Source organism: Syngnathus floridae, chromosome 17, assembly GCF_059516105.1.
Source record: "Syngnathus floridae isolate MCC-2025c chromosome 17, RoL_Sflo_1.0, whole genome shotgun sequence".
In the NCBI taxonomy this organism is placed as follows: Eukaryota; Metazoa; Chordata; class Actinopteri; order Syngnathiformes; family Syngnathidae; genus Syngnathus; species Syngnathus floridae.
This window is the reverse complement of record NC_142429.1, coordinates 12,259,915-12,280,572: the sequence shown is the minus strand read 5'-3', so window position 1 is coordinate 12,280,572 and position 20,658 is coordinate 12,259,915. Positions and strand designations below refer to the sequence as shown.

Here is a 20,658-nt window from a genome sequence, read left to right as displayed (position 1 = left end):
CGTGTAAAACATGAAAGCGGGCACGTAAACCTTTGATTATATTCATTTTCCAGTGTAGCTCTGGGATTTCCGAGTGTTCCCGGAGGCATCACAAGTGTACGTCACAGTTGCTCCGCCCAACCAAGCGGCGGTGCGCGCCTTTGCATTCACACTTCTCACGCATCGAAGAAGTAACTACGCGCGCGCGTTCACGGTGTTCGTGTAGTCAGTGAACAATCGCTAAGTCTTTCGGAATTTAAATGCGCATTTTGGAATACTTAGACAACAAATGATTGTGACACTTTGAGCGTCTAGGACGTCAGGTCGGTGGGATCCTTTTCCAGGATAGTTTGGAAGCTGATAAACGAGTTCCGGTGGTAATGTCTTTTTTTTTCCTCTCTGGCAGGAAGTTGGAGGTAGTTTCTTGGAATTGATTTCGTGCTTTCTTTTGGTCGGGAAAAGTTATGATTGACTATTTGTTTCGTGCCAAGCTTTTTCGAGTTCTGGTCTTTGAAAGACAAAAGTTTGCTGTTGTCTAGATCGGTCACGAAGCAGCCGACGTACTCAGAGAGCTGACTAGGTTTGACCCTAATCGGCTCCCGTCACCTCTCTGCCCGTTTTTGTTGTTTTTTTTGTTTTATTGTGTTGCAAAATGGACTCCGTAAAAGTAATTAATTGAAGGGGACACTTGATTTGTGCACCTCCAGATGTGTATCCGGAACGTGTTTTGCATGTTTTCACAACATGTCAGCCTCCGTAGCTCCTCCAAAGGATTGCTCCCCATCTAAATCCCCAACGTGACTCCCCCTTTCCTCCCTGGGAACTGTCAATTACGGACCCCCTGTGGGCAACTGAATGGCATCTTCCACGCATGCGCTGTACCTGGCGGCGGCGCGTGCCCCTGTCCTCTGAGTGAGGAGGATGCGCGCGCACCACCACCACCTTGACACCTGTCATCGCGGGCGGGAGGAGGAGAGACTCAGGTGAGGAAATATTTGTGACGTCAGGTGTATTCATGATGCCACAGCACTTCTCGAAAACGGCCTCATTAGCACTTGCATGGGATAAGTAAATTAGACTGAAGTTCAAGCCCAAAATGTTCACATTTTTGGTCAACATTATGTCACCATTGTCGCGTCATAAATGTGTCAATGCAATTGAAACAACGACTTAACTATGAGTAAATAACTATCGGTAGAACACCAACTTCGAAAAGACTTACTCATTGATGTTAACGTTATTAGCATTTATAAACTCTTACTCCAAATGTAAAACCAAATGAACCACTGCGTACTAAAACCATGAAAATATTAAAACGGCTAAGGCCAACGTTGGCTGTTTGGGAAAAATTTTCAGTGTAGCAGGTTGGCGTGCAATGCGATAACAAGACGACTTCTTGTCATGAGATGGGGGAATAAAATGTCGACTGGGAAAACCAGCTTCAGACTAAACAAATCCCTGGAATCCTTGTAAATCCCAGCGGTCCTGGAAACACGATACAAGGAAAATAAAGCTGGTATAGTAGAGTGGCTTGCTACAACTACTTCCTCCTCTGCATCCAAAATTCTCCACATTCCGCTTAGCAGCTAATGAGAATCAGGAGCCAAGTCGGCCGTCAACAGTGGGCATCTTCTAGCCTGGTAATTCCCAGCATTCCCTGAAGTAACCACCTCCGTGGCCTGTAAACACCTTCCTTGCTGGCGTTCATGCCAAGCGACGGATGCTTGAAAGCAACGTGGCAAAGGGCCGGCCGGCCGGCCGCTGGCGGACTCGCCCGCCGCCATTCCTGTGGTTGGATTATTACCCAGAAGGCGACGGCTTGTTCTGAAGGCCACGGGTTCCGATGCCCTTTACGAGTTTACATGCTATCGTAGCCTTCGGACAAAACAAGTGGCGTGTCAGATTAATTACTGGCGGTGCAGCAAAGACAGCACATAACACGGTAATTGCTGGCAGTGCACCGGCTATTGTATATTAGTTGCGGGCAGACACTATTCAAAATGATACGGACTCATTTGTGGGAGATAAAAAAGAGTCCAGACAAATTCTGAGCAGTGCAGTGCAGCACTTTGAGTTGCATTTTGTATGATGAAGTGCTATACAAATAATGTTGAATTGAATCCATCCATTTTCTGAATTAAAGGCAGAATCATTTTTATTCATTGTGCTTTCAGTATCAATTAGAAAAGTGGTAATTACTACTTTCTCCATAATGGCCCAGCCTGAGTGGCCGGCGTGCTAAGAATGTCTCAGTGTTACGTTGACCCCCGCCATGTTACATTCCCTCCCGCCGGTCGGCTTTTCTTGGCCAAGATGGCAGCCCTCTCACATCCTGACAATTGTTGCACTGTCTGGCTGATAACCTTTTGTCTTCTTACATCCTCCTGGAGGAAAAACATCACCAAAAAGCTTCATTTTCGATTCCAATGTTGTTGTTTTGTGGTTCCGCAGTTGGACTGGCAGCAATTTTGAAGCTTTGAAGACCCCGCCAGCGTCGCCGCAATGAGTAAGTACGTACGCCGAAAGGCAGACAACACAAAACAGATCTATTTGGTTTTGCTTAAGAAAAAACCCCGCAGCCCCCAGCCCAGACTCTTGCGCGTGAAGGATCGTGTTTCCGAAGAAGTGGACTTCTTCTTCTCCTGACTGTGATGTTGGTCCAAGCTACACAAAAGCAAATGTTTGCTCAACTTGCGAGGCAAAAAACCTGCCGGCATTTCAAACGTGGCACATCAAAAAGCAGCTTTTGCTCAATGTTGATGACACTGAGGCAGGCGGGCAGGCGCGCGGGCGGGCGGGCAGGGAATTATAGACACCAGCAGTGTGAAATTTGATACCCCGACACTTCATCTGAAAACGATCATTCATTTGCGAAAATAGCAGAGCAAATGTTTGTCGCCTTTGTTTTTGGCCAGATGAACGACAGGCACTCCACTCCATTATGAAGGACCTGGTGGCCCTGCAGATGACGCGGCGACAACCCATCCTACCGTATGACGGCGGCGGCGGCAGTAAACTCAAGACACCCGCTCAGCCTACTCGACAGGTGGCTCATCACCAAATTGTTTTTCTTTGTATGCTACTTTTTTATTTTTGAGTTAAAGCTTTGTGTTTGTGTTCTCTCAGGAGAACATCAGGATCAAGTTTGAGTTTTCAGGCGAGAGGCGGTGAGTTTGCATTTGAACGGGGGGGGGGCTGTGGTTAGCTTGCGGCTATCGGCGCAACACAAGTATGCAAAGGTGCTCACGCAGGAATTTGAAAAAATCGAGTCTTTTTAGGATCCTCATGTTTGAGCGACCCGTGCAGTTTGACGAAATCCAGCGCAAAATCAAGCTGGCATTTGGCCAGCAGCTGGACCTCCATTACATGATCAACGAGGTACGTCCACTATTGTCATGGTTCGGGGGGGGCCTTGTTGACACGCTCGTTGCCTCCCTCCCTCCCTCCCGGCAGTCGTCTGTCCCGCTGCGAGGCCAGGACGACCTGGACAAGGCCGTAGACCTGCTGGACCGAAGCGCCAGCATGAAGAGCATCCGGATCCTGCTGCTCGAACAGGAACGCGACAATGTGAGGCACATAAATGCAAGAGTTTGGAGAGCGTGACGTTATTTGGCCAGCTTCTCTTCAGGGGAACATTAGAAAGAAGAAAACGCTTCCTTCCACACCACGAGTGACTCGCTACCGCCTCCCTCCACAGGATTCAAGTTATATAAGCAAGCACCTTTTTAAAGTGATCTTCACGTTCCAGGCCCAGCACTTGGCTTGCAAGCAAGTTCGAATCAAAGCCTCGCAGTCCACCGGAGACGTCAGTGCTGCGTACTCGTCGTCTGAGCCTAGGGGGCGCCACTTGTCCACCGGTAAGCTGCCCCTTGGGTTTTATGTCTGCAACAGGCTGCTCAAAGCTTTTTTGGGATGATCAGGTTCCCAGAATGCGGGGCGCAGCTCGCCGCCACCGGGCTACGTGCCCGAACGCCAGCAGAGGATGGCCCGCCAAGGTTCCTACACCAGCGTCAACAGCGAGGGCGAGTTCATCCCGGAGACCGGTGACCAGTGTGTGAGTCACATATTATTTTGGATTGCGATTTATTTGTTTTTGCTTTTTTTCAAATCCTGCTTTGTGGTGATTTTGAGCGTTTTCGGGTTGTTGTGTGTCTTTGGCATGTGGAGAAATTGACAATAAAGCTGACTTTGACTTTTGACTTTTTTTTGTTTCCCACGCAGGCTCTGGATCCCTGGAGCAGTGCCGAAAATTCCGTGTCTGCGAGCTGCCAGTCTCTGGATAGCAACTCAGACAGGTTGGCGATCCTTCATGTTACAAACCACAAGTAGCTTTTTACATTTAGTGCGTACCTCTTGTGCCGGCACGGCACGGCACGGCAGCCCCTCCCTGAGGAAGTCTCGCATGCACAGAGCCAAGAGCTACCCCGACAACAGACAAGAGTTCTCGGGTGAGAAGCCGCACGCAAAAAGCGTCGATTTGAAAAAGCGCAAACCTTTGTCCCGTCTCCTTCCAGACAGGGAGAAGCACGTTTACGAGCGCCTCGTCGGCAAGGGGGGCACGTACCCTCGCCGCTACCACGTCTCGCTTCATCAAAAAGACCTCAGCGAAGGTACTGTGGCCACCAAGCGCCATGCCATGTGGCGGCAGCGAGCCCACTGCATTCAAAGCGCCACTTCACTTCTCCCCATTAGGGCGACGCACCTTTCCTCGCATCCGTCGCCCGCAAGTGAACCTCTTCACCCTGGTGCCTTCGCGCCGCTCGCTCAACGGCAGCGAAGAAAGCCTCGGCGGCCGGCGGCCGACGGACGGCCGGGGCAGGCTCCGAGCGCAGGAACGCCCCGTGGCCCATAAATGTACGTATGGATGACCTTGTCGTGCCGGCAAAAGCAAATGTGCAACAGGCCTTGCTGTGGCTCTCTCAGCGCCCAGTGCTCCCGTGACATGGCGGCGGGGCAAGCTCCTGGGCCAGGGGGCCTTTGGGCGGGTCTACCTGTGCTACGACGTGGACACGGGACGAGAGCTGGCCGTCAAGCAGGTCCAGTTTGATCCTGACAGTCCCGAGACAAGCAAGGTGAGAACGGAATTTGGACATTTCCATAACACCGATCAAATATACCCGTGTTGCTGTCATCGTTGTCGTTCGTGTCAAATACGTATTGGCCGTGATCCCCTTTGGTTCAACCTGAGCTGTGGTCCCTGCAGGAGGTCAGCGCCTTGGAATGCGAGATCCAGCTGCTGAAGAACCTTCGCCACGAGCGCATCGTGCAGTACTACGGCTGTCTGAGGAACCGCAGCGACAAGACCCTCACCATCTTCATGGAGTACATGCCCGGCGTGAGTACGCCAGCTTTCATTGCATATGTTGCGCAAATGCCCGCTGGTCAGTAGAGGGCGCTGGATCCTAAAATACAACTGATGTCTAGGATGTGGTCTGGCTTCCTACCAGGGTTCTGTCAAAGACCAGTTGAAAGCTTATGGGGCGCTGACGGAGAGCGTGACCCGAAAGTATACCCGTCAGATCCTGGAGGGGATGTCCTATCTCCACAGCAACATGATTGTGCATAGAGACATCAAAGGTGACCTAGTCACGAGTTGACATCACGAAAACGAATCTTTTCTTTCCAAAACAAACAACACCACTCAAGTGTGCTGTACATGACATTTGTTTTTCTTTTTTCTTGTAAGGGGCCAACATTCTGCGAGACTCTGAGGGCAACGTCAAGCTGGGTGACTTTGGGGCCAGCAAGCGCCTGCAGACCATCTGTATGTCCGGAAACGGCATACGCTCCTTGACCGGCACCCCTTACTGGATGAGTCCCGAGGTTATCAGCGGGGAAGGCTACGGCAGGAAGGCCGACGTCTGGTGAGTCCACACGCAAGAGGCTTTTTCATGAAAAGGAAGATTTGAAAGTAAGGCTTTCCAAGCAAAAGTACCAGCACCTGCGTGTTGTGTGTCTTGCCAGGAGTCTGGGCTGCACGGTAGTGGAGATGCTGACGGAGAAGCCCCCGTGGGCCGAGTACGAGGCCATGGCGGCCATTTTCAAGATCGCCACGCAGCCCACCAAGCCTCTGCTGCCGGCGCGCACCTCCGAGCAGGCGCACGACTTTGTCCGGCGCATTTTTGTCGCGGCTGAGCGACGGCCCGGCGCCGAGGAGCTGCTCGGGCACCCTTTCTCGCAGGAGTAACTTGGATGGAGCGTGTGGCAAAGGGGCAGGTGGGCTGTGCTCAACAAATGCTGTCGCTGCTTCAAACTTGAAATGTGATCACTGGCTGGCGTTCATTTGCACTTTGAGGTGTGTCCCAAAATCTTTGGCTTTTGACATTGGTGTTTATTAAGGAAAGAAATGCAAGTTGTTGACTTTGGAAGTTTGTACTTAACCAGTGATTGATTGGTTGTTATTTCAGGACTTGTGTAGTGTTGGAAAAGGCAGTAGAGGGTTGTTTGCGCCATGTAACCTGGAATGAACCTGCTGCCCTTGTTACTGGAGGCAGTGTGCAACATCACCACGCGAGGTCGCCAAATCCTCTTTATGGTAACCCGAATGGGAGGCTGATGATCACGTTTCTGTTTTAGTTTAGAGTTTAAAGGACAAAGGCCGTAAGAACAAAGCTTTAACAGTCAAATGTTATCTAACCAGATGCACTTTCTTTAAAAAAAAAAAAAAGTGATCAATTCGATTTGTATTTACTTTAAATGTGATTGTGATTTTTTTGTATTTATGCACCTATGCCTGCTCACTTAGATTTTATATATTTTATACTGGAGTTGGTGGTATTTTGAAAAAGAATGGGTAGAAAGCAGCTGGTCTTGCAAATGTGCCAAAAATATCTATCTCCTTTCTTTTTATTTACATGCAGGGAAAAAAAAAAACTGGCTGGCCGGGTTCTGTTCGGGGACACAGACAACATTTCGACTCTGCCTTTTAACGGCAATCTAATGACATTGTTAAAAATGGTCATTTGAATGTGCATTTCTATTCTCACTTTTCAGATATCCTTCAAGAGCATGTGGGATGTTTGATGATTGAGCCAAATGACGACTATGTTCATTCACCGTGGCCATGCGGCGGCTGCAACATTAGGTATACCTACCTGCAACATATCAATTGTTTTATAAGCTATCCATTACCACAATAATGACATCAAATGTTTCAGTTCAAATGGTTATTTTAAAGTGCAATGCAAATGAAGTTGCGTTGAGAAAACAATGATAGCATTTCATTTTGGATCAGTATTTAGCCGCACAAAACAAAGTTTGAGTCATTAGCAGGTGTACCTAATGTTTTGCCTTGTGGTTGAATGTAGAGGCGAAATGCTCAAATGCTTTTTTTAATGAACACGAGCGAGTTAAGACATTTCTATATGATGTTCCTGTATTTATCGACATTATCGTGACGAGACTTGCCGTGCAAGGTCAAAATGTATTTTACACAAAGCAGAGTTGAATTCATTTCATGTCTTTGTCTACAAAGACATAAAGTGTCTTCTAGAATAAAAGAAATAGTTTTGGAAAAGGGCTAGATGTGTTTTGTTTGATTGTTAAGGACATGAAATTGGGCCGCAGCGTTCACTCGGATTCAAGCAAATGGAGACAGTCTTGAAGTTCAACCTCTCGTAAGAAAAGCCTGAAAATGTGCTTTCATGCACTTGCCTATTGAAATGAGTAATAAACAACTATATATTATTATATGACTTAGTGTTCCTAATGTCGTGTCCATTGTGTGCGCGCTTGGTTGGATAAATGTATTGAGGTACATCGAACGAGCAGCCATCTTTTTGGCAGATAGAAAAAGAAAGGGGAACGCTGGTAGACGACCACTAACGAGAGGTCTGCTCCGTCTGTAGCGGTTGCCATGGTTGCGCCGGTTTATTTGACACTTCACGCGAAGACCCCCGACTCTCGGCCTCCCGTGTGAATACCGAGGAGGCGTTTTTCCTGCCTTTCCGCCAGTTCTGAATAGAAGAGATGATCATTCCTGTGGCGCGCGGCTCATCGTGACATTAGTCCAATACAATCTGCTGTGACATGACACCGTCAATTGTCATGTTTTTCTTTTTCTGGATCAAACCGTGTCATGGGGCCACCCAAAAAGTTGACCAATGTCATGGGAAATATCGTGACAAATATGAAGGGAATTCTGCATCTCATTTTCAAGGGTAAATAGTTGGGAATAATGTCTGCTGCAACTAAAGAGTGGGCCAAATGTCAGAGGAGGGAACAAGAAGTAAGGATAAGATGAAAGGGAATCTGTTCCTGCTTGAAATAACCTCCACCTCCCGATTGTAAACGTAAAAAAAACATTATTGACGGTACGGTGTACTTGTGTGTATGTTTGGGGTCCGCTACTAGGTGTTGTGTCCAGTTGTTATCGCAGGCTCTCAGGGTGGTTGGTGATGATGCTGAAGGAATTCCAGCCTGATAACAAGTCCAGGTCCATCCAAACGTTTAGCTTCCCATCAGGTCCCGCAAGAGAGTAGGCGACAAGTGATGACCATGTTGCCAGCGCAACATTCCCGGAAGGACTCGGACCAACAGGTAGGATTTTGTTGCGCTTCTGTGATTTGAATTGTAGGCCTGGACATGTGGACGTGTAACGCAATGAGCTGACTTCCAATTTCAGACAACCTTTCTGGAGTAAAACAAGACAACTTGACGTAAGCTCATGTTTTCAGCTAGCGAGGCATGTTGCTCGTCTAGCCAATGCTAAGCGAACGAGCGCACGTGGCAAACGTTGCCCTTGGTCTCTCTTGTCGGCAACCTTTCAAAGAGGGTCTGTTCTATTTCAGAACAGCGCCGAGATGCTGAGTGAGTGTCGCTGGGAATGGTTTGAAGGTGAAAAAGTTGAATTGTGTTGTGCTCAACTTGGCACACACAATGGCGGCTTATCGTGCCGGCGGCGGCGGCGGCGGCCGGCCAGCACAAGTGCGACGACGGTGGGCGCACATGGAGCTAGGATGCTGCTATTTTCAGAGCTGTGATGTGGCGTGAAACAGGCTGATGAGGGTCTGCACTCTGTCACTGACAAGAAAGACCAGTGTCAAGCCGCCACAATGCATGGCTCGACTTTCAAAATCAACTACACACCGACATAACACTTTGAGTTCAACAGCGGAATTTGCTCGGTCCGTAGCAGCAAACAAATGAAACAAATTTGCATTTCCTTCCTAAAAAGAATCTTTATTTTGTATTCCCTCAACTTTAGACTTTAACTTGCGCTGTTCATGTTTGAATTTACTTTAAAAAAAAGTTGTTAGTATTACAGTAAATTAGAATAAAACAATTGATTTTTTTTTTCAATTGTTGGAATTTGAAATTGTATTGAAAGCATTTAAAAAGCATTAAAAAAAGCAGTTTTATTGACTCCCCGTGGAAGTCGATAACCTCTTTGAACATTTGTTCTCAATTCTATTCATTTCTCACGGCACATTTTGGGCCTCAAATTTGACCTCAATATGTTATGACCTACTCTTATTTTGAAAGTCCGACTGCTGGCTATTTCCACTCCCTTGCGTCCTTGCCGACTTGACGCCGGTGGTTTGCGAGAACCCGAGGGGGACGGTGGAAAGCAGCATAGAGTAGATGGAAGCGATGTTTGACCGACATGCGCTTTCTTTCTTAGCTCCCAAACTTGATGGAGAACGTCGTTTGAAAAAAGGCGACAACTTCCCGAGTGTCATTTGATGGTTTTTTTTCAATTGCAGCTGTAATATCTGAAATGATCTGGACTTTGGTCTACTTTTCCTAATTTTTCTTTTTGTCTGGCGTGTGGCATCCAGCATCCCTGGTTGCCCTGGCAACCAGTCTTCATTCTCTTCATTATCTTCCCGCAGGCAGGCGGGCGGGCAGGCAGGCAGGCAGGCAGGCAGGCAGGCAGCATCAGCATCCCTTTCCCCCTGCGGCTTTGCATGTACTCATCTTAAAATTGGACTCCAAATCTGGCATTTCCCGGTGCCGATTCAGTTGATGTGTCGTCATCATCGTCGCTGTCAAGATGCCCGTGAGACGCGGTCACGTCGCCCTCCAGAACACTTACCTGGATACCATCATCAGGAAATTCGACGAGCAAAGTAAGTCTCTGGACGTGCGAAGCGTATTTTGGTGGCACATGCATGCGTCTTTCTTCTTCAATGTGACCCGCGGCTATGTATGTACACTTTCAATGACTTATTTGAAATGAAGAAGGGAAAGTCAAATATCTCAAAAGCAACGCATCATGCCACGGCTGAGAAAAGTGAGAGCTCAATAGAGCAGCTCTCCCATTTTGTTCTTTGCTTTTGTCCGAATCCATTTGGTCGGGTAAGGACACTGACTGAGAACATGTTTCTGAAATGCCTTGAACTTTGGGAGTCAAAGATCTCCAATGCAATTGAACTGTCAATCAGAAAGTAACTGCTTTCAAAGGTTCAATTCTGAAAGAAGTGATTGGTGGAAAAGAAAAGCAAAACGATGAAATGAGTTGCCGATTTGATCTCATTTGACTGACGGCAGCTGCTCTCGAAGGCACACGCCAGCGTGTGTTTTGAACCTTGTAAGTTGCCTTCGAATTGGATGTCAGCCAGCGTGGCTAGCCGCAAATCCCCGTGCGCCTCCCGTGCTACATCACATGTTCCTTTGCTCCACATATTGCCACTTTGAAAGCCCTCGTTGCCACTTAGCCGTTGCTAAGCAGCACGCTCACTCACCCACCTGCTGGGGACACACTGTAATTTCCTCCCATAGCGGCAAAGGTGGCTGGCTACTTGCGTCCCAATCTTCTACCAATGTGCAAATTGGGAATGAAGTGGTCAAAGAGTGCACGGAGGAGGTGACGCAATTGGGCTCCAGCTGCTCCTCTGTGCCCTCTCGGGAGTCATTGTGATGATGATGATGATGATGCGAAGCAGCCTGGAAAGAAAGCTCCACTTCATTAGTTCCACTTCTTGACTATATTAAGAGCTGCTGTCAATTGACAAACACAGTCGACATCTTGACACGAGTACCAGAGTCGTCCGAAAAAGATCAACGTACAGTTGAAAATTCCGATGCAAATATCCATCCTATTTCCTGGATTCAAATGGAGTTTTAAATGTTGCTCTCCTCAGACAATATGTTGTATAAAAGCTCGGAGAAATGCGTCATGTACAAAAAATGCTAATCACCAAGGCTAGTCAGTCTGTGGCTTTTATGACACCTAGGCTAGCCTAGCCTAGCCTAGCCTAGCCTGCTTTAGCAAACCTTTGAACGACTCCTTCTAAAACCTGAAATGTAGCAAAACATGTTTGGTGGCTAATGCTATGGTGGTCCTTCCAGATCGCAAGTTTGTGATCGCCAACGCACGGACAAAGAACTGCGGAATCATCTTCTGCAACGAGGCCTTCTGTCAGATGTTCGGCTTCACGCGGGCTGAGATCATGCAGCAGCCTTGCACCTGCCAGTTCCTGGTCGGGCCCGGCACCATGAAGAGCGCCCTGGCCCAGCTGGCTCAGGCCCTGCTCGGATCGGAGGAGCGCAAGGTGGAAATCCTCTACTACGCCAAGGAAGGTACATACGTACCGTTGAACCGATCCGTCTTCTCGCAAAAATAGCTTGACTATTTTTAGGATAGCCTTTTAGGTTCCCTTAGCTATCGGCTACTTTGTGCTCCGTACGTGTTGTGTGCTAAATTTCGTCCAAACATTGGACTCTTCCCCCCCAAAACAGGCACATGCAGGCCGTGCACGGTGGACGTCGTTCCAGTGAAGAACGAGGAAGGCGATGTCATCATGTTCATCCTGGACTTCCAGGAACTGGTCGACCCGACGCTCAAGAAGTCGGCATTCAAGCAGCGAGTCAGTCAAGGCTGGCTTTACTGTGAGGACATTGCAGCCGCTGGCTTTCTTCTCATTTTGCCTCATTTCTTCTCACGGTTGTCCTGCTAGATTTGACTCTCTTTTGACTTTTCTCTTCATTTGATTGCTTCGCAGACCATTTTTGAGCATCTTTTTCTTTCAGGTCAGAATCGCAGGTTGAAAATGCGCCTGCCGGTGTTACGCTCCATGCGGCGCCGGTCTCTCTCCAAAGATCAGTTTGAAGGTGTGGTGGTGGACTACTTGCAGGTAGGACAATTTGTTCCAAATCAAAACTCTCACAATTGAGTGGCAATTTTTGTCCGCTTCCATCCATGCAAAAGTGCTGCAGGGAATGCTTGAAAGGGGAAAAAGCCATCAAGGAGATGAATGAAAAACAATTGAGCCGCTTGCTGGTGTTTGGACGTTTCTGCTGTGTTTTGTTGAGGGATGGCACTTCCTGACAGGATCCATGAGCCACCAATCCGGAAACGCACTCCGTCACATCGGACACACTTGCACGCACGCACACACGCGCGCACGCATTCCTTTATCTTGCTGCCTCGTGCTCCAACTTTTTTTTCAATGGATTCAGCTGTGATGCCAGCACGTTTATTGTGTGTGTCTATCTGTGTGTGTGTGTGTGTGTGTGTGTGTATATATACACATCTAAATAAATCATATACATATATGTGTATAAAATGTCATATTTGCATGAATTTATTTTTCAGCAGCCCCACAGTGAGGAAGTGCCCCTGAAGGATTTGCGCATACCATCTAAGGAGAGCTGCATGCAGTCCGAGACCGAGGCCCTGATAGAGCAAGACCTGGATCCTCCCTCTCCCGCCGCCCAGTCCTCGGCAAAGCGCCGTTCCCTGCTGACGGAGCGCTTGGACCCAGGCAGGGGGACCTTATCTCGAAGCAGCTCGCGCGAAAGCGTCCGCAGCCTGCGACGAGCCTCGTCTCTGGACGACATCGACGGCATGAAAGCGGAGCGGAGCGCTCGGCCCGGAGAAGTCCGGACCGACAGCGGTGAGTCTCGGAAGAGCTCGTTCAGAGCTTTAGGAAAATAAATACACTCACCGCAGCTGCTAAATGTCTGCTTTGGTGGGTGGTGAAGAGAAAAACAAGAACAACACCTTCCGCTTCTCGTTTTGTGCAGATCTGAGGCCCAGCGTTGCCAACTCCACCTCCGACTCGGATCTAATGAGGCACCGGTCCATCGGGCGCATCCCGCAGGTGACCCTCACCTTCGGCTCGGACCGCGTCCGACCGCCGTCCCCCGGCGAAATCGAGATCATTGCGCCCAGCAAAGTCAAAGACAGAACGCAGAATGTCACCGAAAAGGTGACGCAGGTGACACAGGTGAGATCAGAAAGTCATTAGCTTTTGTGTAATGTAACCACCAAATTGTAATCCAGATCTGATCCAGATTCAGCATTTAACAACAGTGTAAACACAACCTCCAAAATGACGGGAAATGGTCCGGGTGATTCTTGGTGTGGCTTTTTTTTCTGTAGGATCTTATTACATGAATCAAGTTTGAGCCGCTTTTACCTTTTAAGGTCCTACTTTCAGCAGACAAATGTTCAAGCCTTGGCAGAAGTTCTCGCTATCATTTGTCTTTCAGCTGGAGGTGAAAGTGACATTTATACTTCTTTTTTCTGCTCCTCCACTACCTACTGTGAGAACAAGTCCAACACTCGCTTCCTTTTCCTTGTGTATCAGTGTGTGTGTGTGTGTGTGTTTCTGTGACAGGTTTGGGTCATTAAGTATCACGTTTGCACGCACAAACACACTGGTATGTCTATAAATGGAGGGCCCCTCTGTCTTGTCGACAGGGGCGCGAGATGGGAAGAAATAATCTCACCTGTGGTGTGACATGTGTCTTCACTTGGTGCACAATGTGTCGCCTCCGCAGCACGACATTGTCAAAAGCACTCTGACACTTTTGTAATATCAAGCAAAGCAGCCATGTGCCTGCCTGCCTGCCTGCAAACTCAAGCTATATTTCTTGGATGGATTGGAAAACCTGTTCAATTTACCGAGGCCGCCCCTTGTTCACTTGCCCATTTGGAGACGTTGCCCCCAGTTGATTTGCTCATTTGCAAAATGGTCATTTTGGGCTTTGTTTATTTGCCTTCCCTGGTTTACTTGGCAAAAGTGAGTGTGCCGCCTGCCTGTGTGCCCATCGAGCAACGTTGTCTGTCTGGCTGGCGGGCTGGCTGGCTGGCTGGCTGGCTGGCTGACAGCGAGTGACCTTGGCCTTTTGGCTTAATGGACGTGGAGGACAGCGTTCCCATGAATACACCTTGCAGGCGAACACGGCACGGTGGCCCCCTCCCTAACAGTGAGAATAGCATGAAATTGCCTTGATGTTGCTTATTGTTACGTCACGCTATAAATATGGCCGGCTGCTTAATTGAGTTTCGATTGGCTCCTTGCAAAAGAGAAATGAAGGTTGCCATTGATCCACGCCACTATGGATTGGTGTGCATAGCGTGATTGAACAGGAAAGCCTGGGTGGGAGGGTGAGTGTGAGTGTGTGTGTGTGTGTGTGTGTGTGTGTGCGCATGTGTGCGTGCGTGCGTGCGTGCGTGCGTGCGTTCATGCGTGCGTGGCACCCCCTCGCTTCCACAGAACAAATGTGAGGATTTTATTTCTAAGTGCCAATAATTTGCCGTCAGTACTGTCAATCCTAAATCAGAATTTCAATGATGCTCTTTGGCTGTGTGTTTTGGACTCCTAGTTGACGTATGTTTCCAAATGATTCTTTTTTGATTGTTTTGATTTGGCTTTGCTGCCACAGTTGACCTGCCCAAATGCTCATTTTGGGTTCTTTGTAGCCGCTTGACTTGTCTTAGTTGCCAGCAGTTTTGAACTTTGTTGAACTTTGGACGCCTAGCGTTTCTCAGCGCCTCTATTGTACTTATGATGTCATAATGTCACATGGAGGCCATTTTTGGGTTGGGCCTAATCCAGAGGTACAGAGAGAAAGCAAAGGGGGAGGAATGAAGTTGAGGGAGAGATGTAGATGGATGAACAGAGGTTGCTCTCTCTCTCTCTCTCTCGCTCTCTCTCTCGCTCTCTCTCTGACTTTCTCTCTCTCTCTCTCTCTCTGACTCTCTCTCTCTCTCTCTGACTCTCTCGCTCTCTGACTCTCTCTGTCTCTCTGACTGTCTCTCTCTGACTGTCTGTCTGGTTAGCATGAAGTGCACTTCAACATGAGCTTCAAGCAGAAACTACAGCCTGTGAGTACTTTGCTTTTGATTTATAAATACACATGCGGCTCCTTTATCTGCTGCTGAAGTGCTCTTCGGATGCTCCTGTTGTCCACGTGGAGCTGACAGGTGAGCGCAGGAAGGCAGGACAGACAGACAACGTCTTGCCACATGAGCTCATCCGCTTCTTTTTTGGTTGGGGGTTTGCCCCAATTGTCACTTTGCCTTGGTTGTCGCAGGGCTACTTGCCCAACTTGACCTTTATGACTTTTTCATCTTTGCGACACTTTTGTGCCATTGTTGTCCCCAGTTGACCTGTTGCAATCGGTTCTTTTTTTTGGGGGGCCTTGCTGTTGTCTGGCTTGGCGAATTTGTTGTGTTTGTCTCAGTTGGCACAAATTGGTTTCCTGAAATTCCCAAATTGTCCTTCCGGCTTTGTCACGTGTGAGCGGTGTCAACTTGAGGCTTTTCGGCTGCCACGTTAATTAGAACGAGCCGCTGGCTCGCATGCGACGGGGGACTTGTGGCGCTCATTACAAAATGGAGCGCATCAATAACTTGTTGGATGACTGAACCTTGTGTTTACACTCTCATTAGCATGTGGCCCTTCCACAGCAGGTACGTAGGTCATGTGGGCCCATCAGCGTGTGGCTTAACCACATTTAAAAGTGACGTCAACAAACAGGTGGCCTTATTTTGATTTGTTCCCAAATATTGTCAAGCTCCGGCCATTTTAGAACGCGTGCAACTTTGATCATTCTTTTTTTCGAAAGGTGGTTATTTTCAGCTGGGACCTCGGCCAGTGGAAACAGACCATCCATAGCCTTCTTGTGAATTCACCGGTTATGAGGCGGCAGTCGCTGATGGATGCTGTCCTTCCTTCTTGTGAATTCAGCGGTTATGAGGCGGCAGTCGCTGATGGATGCTGTCCTTCCGTCTTGCAAACGAGCCCGTTGTCGTCGTTGTCGTTGTTGTTTTTGCAACGAGCTAAAAGGGCCCAGTTGAATGTTCCGTGGAAACAGGTGCTGTCGCTGGGCGCCGACGTGCTTCCCGAGTACAAGCTGCAGGCTCCGCGCATCCACCGCTGGACCATCCTGCACTACAGCCCCTTCAAGGCCATGTGGGACTGGCTCATTCTGCTGCTGGTCATCTACACGGCCATCTTCACGCCCTACTCGGCCGCCTTCCTCCTCAACGAGGTGGAGGAGGACCGGCGGCGGACGTGCGGCTACACGTGCAACCCTCTCAACGTGGTGGACCTGGTGGTGGACGTCATGTTCATCGTGGACATCCTCATCAACTTCCGGACCACCTACGTGAACCGCAACGACGAAGTGGTCAGCCACCCGGGCCGCATCGCCCAGCACTACTTCAAGGGATGGTTCCTCATCGACATCGTGGCCGCCATCCCCTTTGACCTGCTCATCTTCCGCTCCGGCTCGGAGGAGGTATGGGGAAAACAAAACAATCTCGGCGCGCAAAAAACACGGAGACGGTTGATTGATTTGAGCGCGCGTGGCCCCAGCCGCAGACGACCACGCTGATCGGCCTGCTGAAGACGGCCCGCCTGCTGCGTTTGGTGCGGGTGGCCCGCAAGCTGGACCGCTACTCTGAATACGGCGCCGCCGTGCTCTTCCTGCTCATGTGCACCTTCGCCTTGATCGCCCACTGGCTGGCGTGCATCTGGTACGCCATCGGCAACGTGGAGCGCACCAGCTCGGCCCGCGTGGGCGTCATGAAGATCGGCTGGCTGGACAACCTGGCCGAGCAGATCGGCAAGCGCTACAACGACAGCGACGCCGCCTCGGGGCCGTCCATCAAGGACAAGTACGTCACGGCGCTCTACTTCACCTTCAGCAGCCTGACCAGCGTGGGCTTCGGAAACGTCTCGCCCAACACCAACCCCGAAAAGATCTTCTCCATCTGCGTCATGCTCATCGGATGTGAGTGTCCGTGGCTCTGCGCTCTTTCGGGCGCATTGTCCTAAGCGTGTGTTTTCCGCAGCTCTCATGTACGCCAGCATCTTCGGCAACGTGTCGGCCATCATCCAGAGGCTCTACTCGGGCACGGCGCGCTACCACACGCAGATGCTGCGGGTCAAAGAGTTCATCCGCTTCCATCAGATCCCTGGCGGCTTGCGCCAGCGTCTGGAGGAGTATTTCCAGCACGCCTGGTCCTACACCAACGGCATCGACATGAATGCTGTGAGGGTGCTCATTGGCTCTCGACACAACTCAAGTCCTTTGCCGTTTGATGATTATTATTGTTTTTCCCGCTTCCCTGTCCCGACAGGTGTTGAAGGGCTTCCCCGAGTGCCTGCAGGCGGACATCTGCCTGCACCTGAACCGCACGCTGATGCAGCAGTGCAAAGCCTTCCGAGGCGCCAACAAAGGTTGCCTGCGCGCCCTGGCCATCCGCTTCAAGACCACCCACGCGCCGCCCGGCGACACCCTGGTGCATAGCGGTGACATTCTCACCGCCCTTTATTTCATCTCCAGCGGCTCCATTGAGATCTTGCGCGATGACATGGTGGTGGCCATTCTGGGTGAGTGTGACGTCTGGCGTCTGTGTCGTGTCGCCTCGCCTCGCCTCGCCTCGCCTCGCGCCGCCTCGCCTCGCCTCGCCTCACCTCGCCTGGCCTGGCCTCGCCAGGGGTGTTTGGGCACAACTCCATTTCATTCTTCCATTCCGCAGCACCATCGATCACCAATAGCGGTCCGCTCGGGGGCTTTCTTTTTCACTCCAACGTTCCCCGCGCTTTTGAATCCCATGTCTTTGCGCGTCACCAGGAAAGAACGACATCTTCGGCGAGTCCGTCAGCATGTACGGCAGGCCCGGCAAGTCCAGCGCCGATGTGCGGGCGCTGACGTACTGCGACCTTCACAAGATCCAGAGGGATGACCTCATGGAAGTTCTGGACATGTACCCTGACTTTGCAGACACTTTCTGGCACAACCTGGAGATCACCTTCAACCTGAGAGATGTGAGTGCCACCAGATGGAGATGTTCAGGAATAATCTGGGCCTACAAACTCTGCTCCAAGCTTCTATTTGTCCATTGCTGAAGCTGCTTTGTATCAGGCAGATCGAATAAACCTGCCAACCCCAAGCAAGGACTCTGAATGTGGCTACCGCCGCAGCAGGCACCACAGAGGCTCCCCGCGACGCCGCAACAGACCAGGTGAGCAGAGACCCCCCCCCCCCAAAAAAAAAGTCTCACCGAGTGAATATGTCATTTAAAAAACAACAACAACAAAAATCCTTCTTCAGATGGGACGGACCGGGAGAAAACCTACCCCGAGCAGGCGTGTCCAATGGGCAACCATCACAGAATGGCAACGCCACGGTGGGACGAACAGTGCAGCAGCGAAACATTTTCAAGCGAGTCCAGCGACGAGGAGATGAAGCATATGAGGCGTAGCAGCAAGGGGGAGTTGTACCTCCCGCCGCCTGCAGGGGATGCCAGAGACTACCCCTCGGCCGTCATGAACCTCCTGCCCCGCAGCCGACCCGCCCCTGGGTTAGCCAAGCCCGTGGATCTTGCCGGGCCTCCCTACTCAGGTAAAAAGTCCACCATATGTTTGATTTTCGCTATGAAGATGAACATTTCAGATTGTATCCTCACAGCCGCCGTTCCGGTCAACATGTCAGGACTTTACGGCTACTGGCCGGACCGCCGGGCCAGCCAGTACTCCGAGGCCCAGAGACGCTCGTCGTCGGTGGCAGCCAGGACCGCTGGCTTCCAGGCCGTCTCCTGTTCTGATGACCGGCCCAGCGAGCTCGGGTCAAGACTGGAAGTGTTGCAGTCTCAGTTAAACCGGTGGGACTTTCATGTTTTTTGTTTGTTTCCCCCCCCCCCCCAAATATATATGGGTATCATAATAGTTATGACGCCATTGGTAAGAAAAGCGATTTGAAGGGGGCACCCGGATTTGAACCGGGGACCTCTTGATCTGCAGTCAAATGCTCTACCACTGAGCTATACCCCCGACAGCCTGCATAGACCAATTACAAGTCCATTGTTGAGATCATGCAACCAGGGCTGGGAAAATGATGCAGACGAGTGAGTGAATGTTCTCAAAACATCAAACGACAGTGCTATATCACTGACGTCATCTATTGTGAATGATGATAATGTCATTGTGTTCGTTCGTGTTTGTATGAACGAGTTGGCGCAACAGCGGCATCTGGTGGACTGCCCTCGCATCTGGGGAGACTAGTTTGGGGTTTTTTTTTTGGCTTCACAAAATACTTTGATTCCATGGAACTTGAGTTTACAATGCAATCCTACACTATCCAATCATTCATCTCTGTGTTGTTGCCACAGGCTGGAGAGCCGAATGACGGCGGACATCACCGTCATCTTGCAGCTCCTTCAGCGTCAGATGGCGCCGGTGCCGCCCGCCTACAGCGCCGTATCACCCAGCCCCTTGCCCCCCGCCGCCAGCACCGCCGCTGCCCTGTACGGCGCCGTGCCACCGCCCACCCTCTGCACCGTCCCTCCCATGATGGACAGCGCCGCCCTGCTGCTCCAGGTACTCATCCGCACTGAATTCCCAGCATGTGATTCCAAGCATGTCTAACATGCCCTGCTTACACCTGCCTGCCGTAGAGTCCAGAGTCTGAAACCAAGTCCAAGGACTCGCTGTCCAGCGGGATCCACGTGACGGCGGCCTCAGACGACACCATGTCCCTGACGCCACCCCAGCCTGAGGCCCCGGGGACGCTGGGCAGCGGCCAGCGCTTCCCGTCCCTCCCTGAGCACCTGGAGGTCTCTTCAGAAGCGCCGGAGATCCAGAGGCACGTCTCGGATCCGGTCCTGCCGGGGAGCCCGGCGAGCTAGAAGGTGAACCTCCACCTCTGGACTCTTGGACTCGTTCCTCAGCTTCTTTACCAATTGGTATCACAGACACAGTGCGGAGGGAGAAAAAAACAACAAAGTTGTAGTTAGGAGGAATGTTAACATTTTGAAAGATGAAGTTGTAATTTTAGAAAAGGGAGGGGAACAAAACACAATTCCACATCAGTTTAAAATTCCGCTTAAGTTTAAAAGTTGTACAGTTTGAAGAATAAAGGCAAAATTCTTGAAACATTCGAGAGGAAAAAAAGGGAATTTGTATGTGGGGGGATAAAAAAATGTAAATAAGGGAGTTTACGTTGAAATTTTGCAGGGTTATTAGAAAAAAATTCTATTATACAGCAAACTGTTTTAAAATGATATTTTTTCACATCATTGTCCATTCCTCTGTCTTTTCAATGTTTTCCTTGCACACATTGGAATGTTCCAAACTTCAAGGTTAAGGCTGTACACCCCTTTTTGACACTTAACAGCGCTCCTCACCACTGCTCTGTCACACTCTGCCTCCCCCCCCCCCCCCCCCCCACACACACACACACACACACGTTTTTTTGAAAAATGTTGACATTGAAATAAACAGAGAAGATGTATCGTACGTATGCTGGAGCACCTTAAATGGGAAAACGAAGACTAAATTCACTTACTTTTGCATCAATATTTTTTTGCACATTTTTACAAAGGAAGATTAGCACCACACTCAAAATATGTAATTACATTACAAGAATAAAAATGTCTATTTTTATGGCACCTGATTATTATATAGAGCCTGAGCTTTTTTGCCATCATTAAAGTGA

At 49.8% G+C, this 20,658-nt stretch overlaps 2 protein-coding genes and 1 non-coding gene across 9 annotated transcripts; 2 read left to right on the top strand and 1 right to left on the bottom strand.

Annotated features, from left to right (window-relative positions):
- Window positions 1–126: 126 nt before the first annotated feature.
- Window positions 127–7,498, top strand: map3k3 (mitogen-activated protein kinase kinase kinase 3). 6 transcript variants are annotated; one of them, XR_015853232.1, is made up of 18 exons: window positions 127–962; window positions 2,431–2,485; window positions 2,895–3,025; window positions 3,106–3,146; window positions 3,258–3,357; window positions 3,433–3,546; window positions 3,728–3,836; window positions 3,900–4,033; window positions 4,201–4,274; window positions 4,360–4,427; window positions 4,494–4,589; window positions 4,672–4,833; window positions 4,903–5,051; window positions 5,183–5,314; window positions 5,427–5,556; window positions 5,666–5,843; window positions 5,944–6,274; window positions 6,387–7,498. XR_015853232.1 is itself a non-coding variant. In XM_088356796.1 (18 exons), exons 3-18 carry the CDS (start codon window positions 2,482–2,484, stop codon window positions 6,164–6,166), a joined length of 1,845 nt encoding a protein of 614 aa, XP_088212922.1. In that variant the 5' UTR covers window positions 127–302; window positions 687–962; window positions 2,431–2,481; the 3' UTR covers window positions 6,167–7,498. The 6 variants fall into 6 exon arrangements, 5 of the variants coding, with proteins under 5 accessions (XP_088212922.1, XP_088212919.1, XP_088212920.1 ...); XM_088356796.1 differs by having other exon boundaries at window positions 127–302; window positions 687–962; window positions 5,944–7,498; XM_088356793.1 differs by having other exon boundaries at window positions 127–302; window positions 386–962; window positions 5,944–7,498.
- Window positions 7,499–7,792: 294 nt separating this feature from the next.
- On the top strand, window positions 7,793–20,624 carry kcnh6a (potassium voltage-gated channel, subfamily H (eag-related), member 6a). Of its 2 annotated transcripts, XM_088356787.1 has the most exons (17): window positions 7,793–8,517; window positions 9,813–10,049; window positions 11,272–11,502; window positions 11,662–11,811; window positions 11,953–12,056; window positions 12,518–12,818; window positions 12,949–13,151; window positions 16,030–16,455; window positions 16,533–16,950; window positions 17,012–17,211; window positions 17,300–17,552; window positions 17,797–17,990; window positions 18,088–18,187; window positions 18,277–18,567; window positions 18,634–18,826; window positions 19,334–19,541; window positions 19,619–20,624. In XM_088356787.1, exons 2-17 carry the CDS (start codon window positions 9,974–9,976, stop codon window positions 19,847–19,849), a joined length of 3,579 nt encoding a protein of 1,192 aa, XP_088212913.1. In that variant the 5' UTR covers window positions 7,793–8,517; window positions 9,813–9,973; the 3' UTR covers window positions 19,850–20,624. The 2 variants fall into 2 exon arrangements, with proteins under 2 accessions (XP_088212913.1, XP_088212914.1); XM_088356788.1 differs by lacking the exon at window positions 7,793–8,517 and having other exon boundaries at window positions 9,279–10,049; window positions 12,521–12,818.
- trnac-gca (transfer RNA cysteine (anticodon GCA)) lies at window positions 18,924–18,995 on the bottom strand. The gene has a single exon. It is a non-coding gene; the product is annotated as a tRNA-Cys (tRNA).
- Window positions 20,625–20,658: the final 34 nt, after the last annotated feature.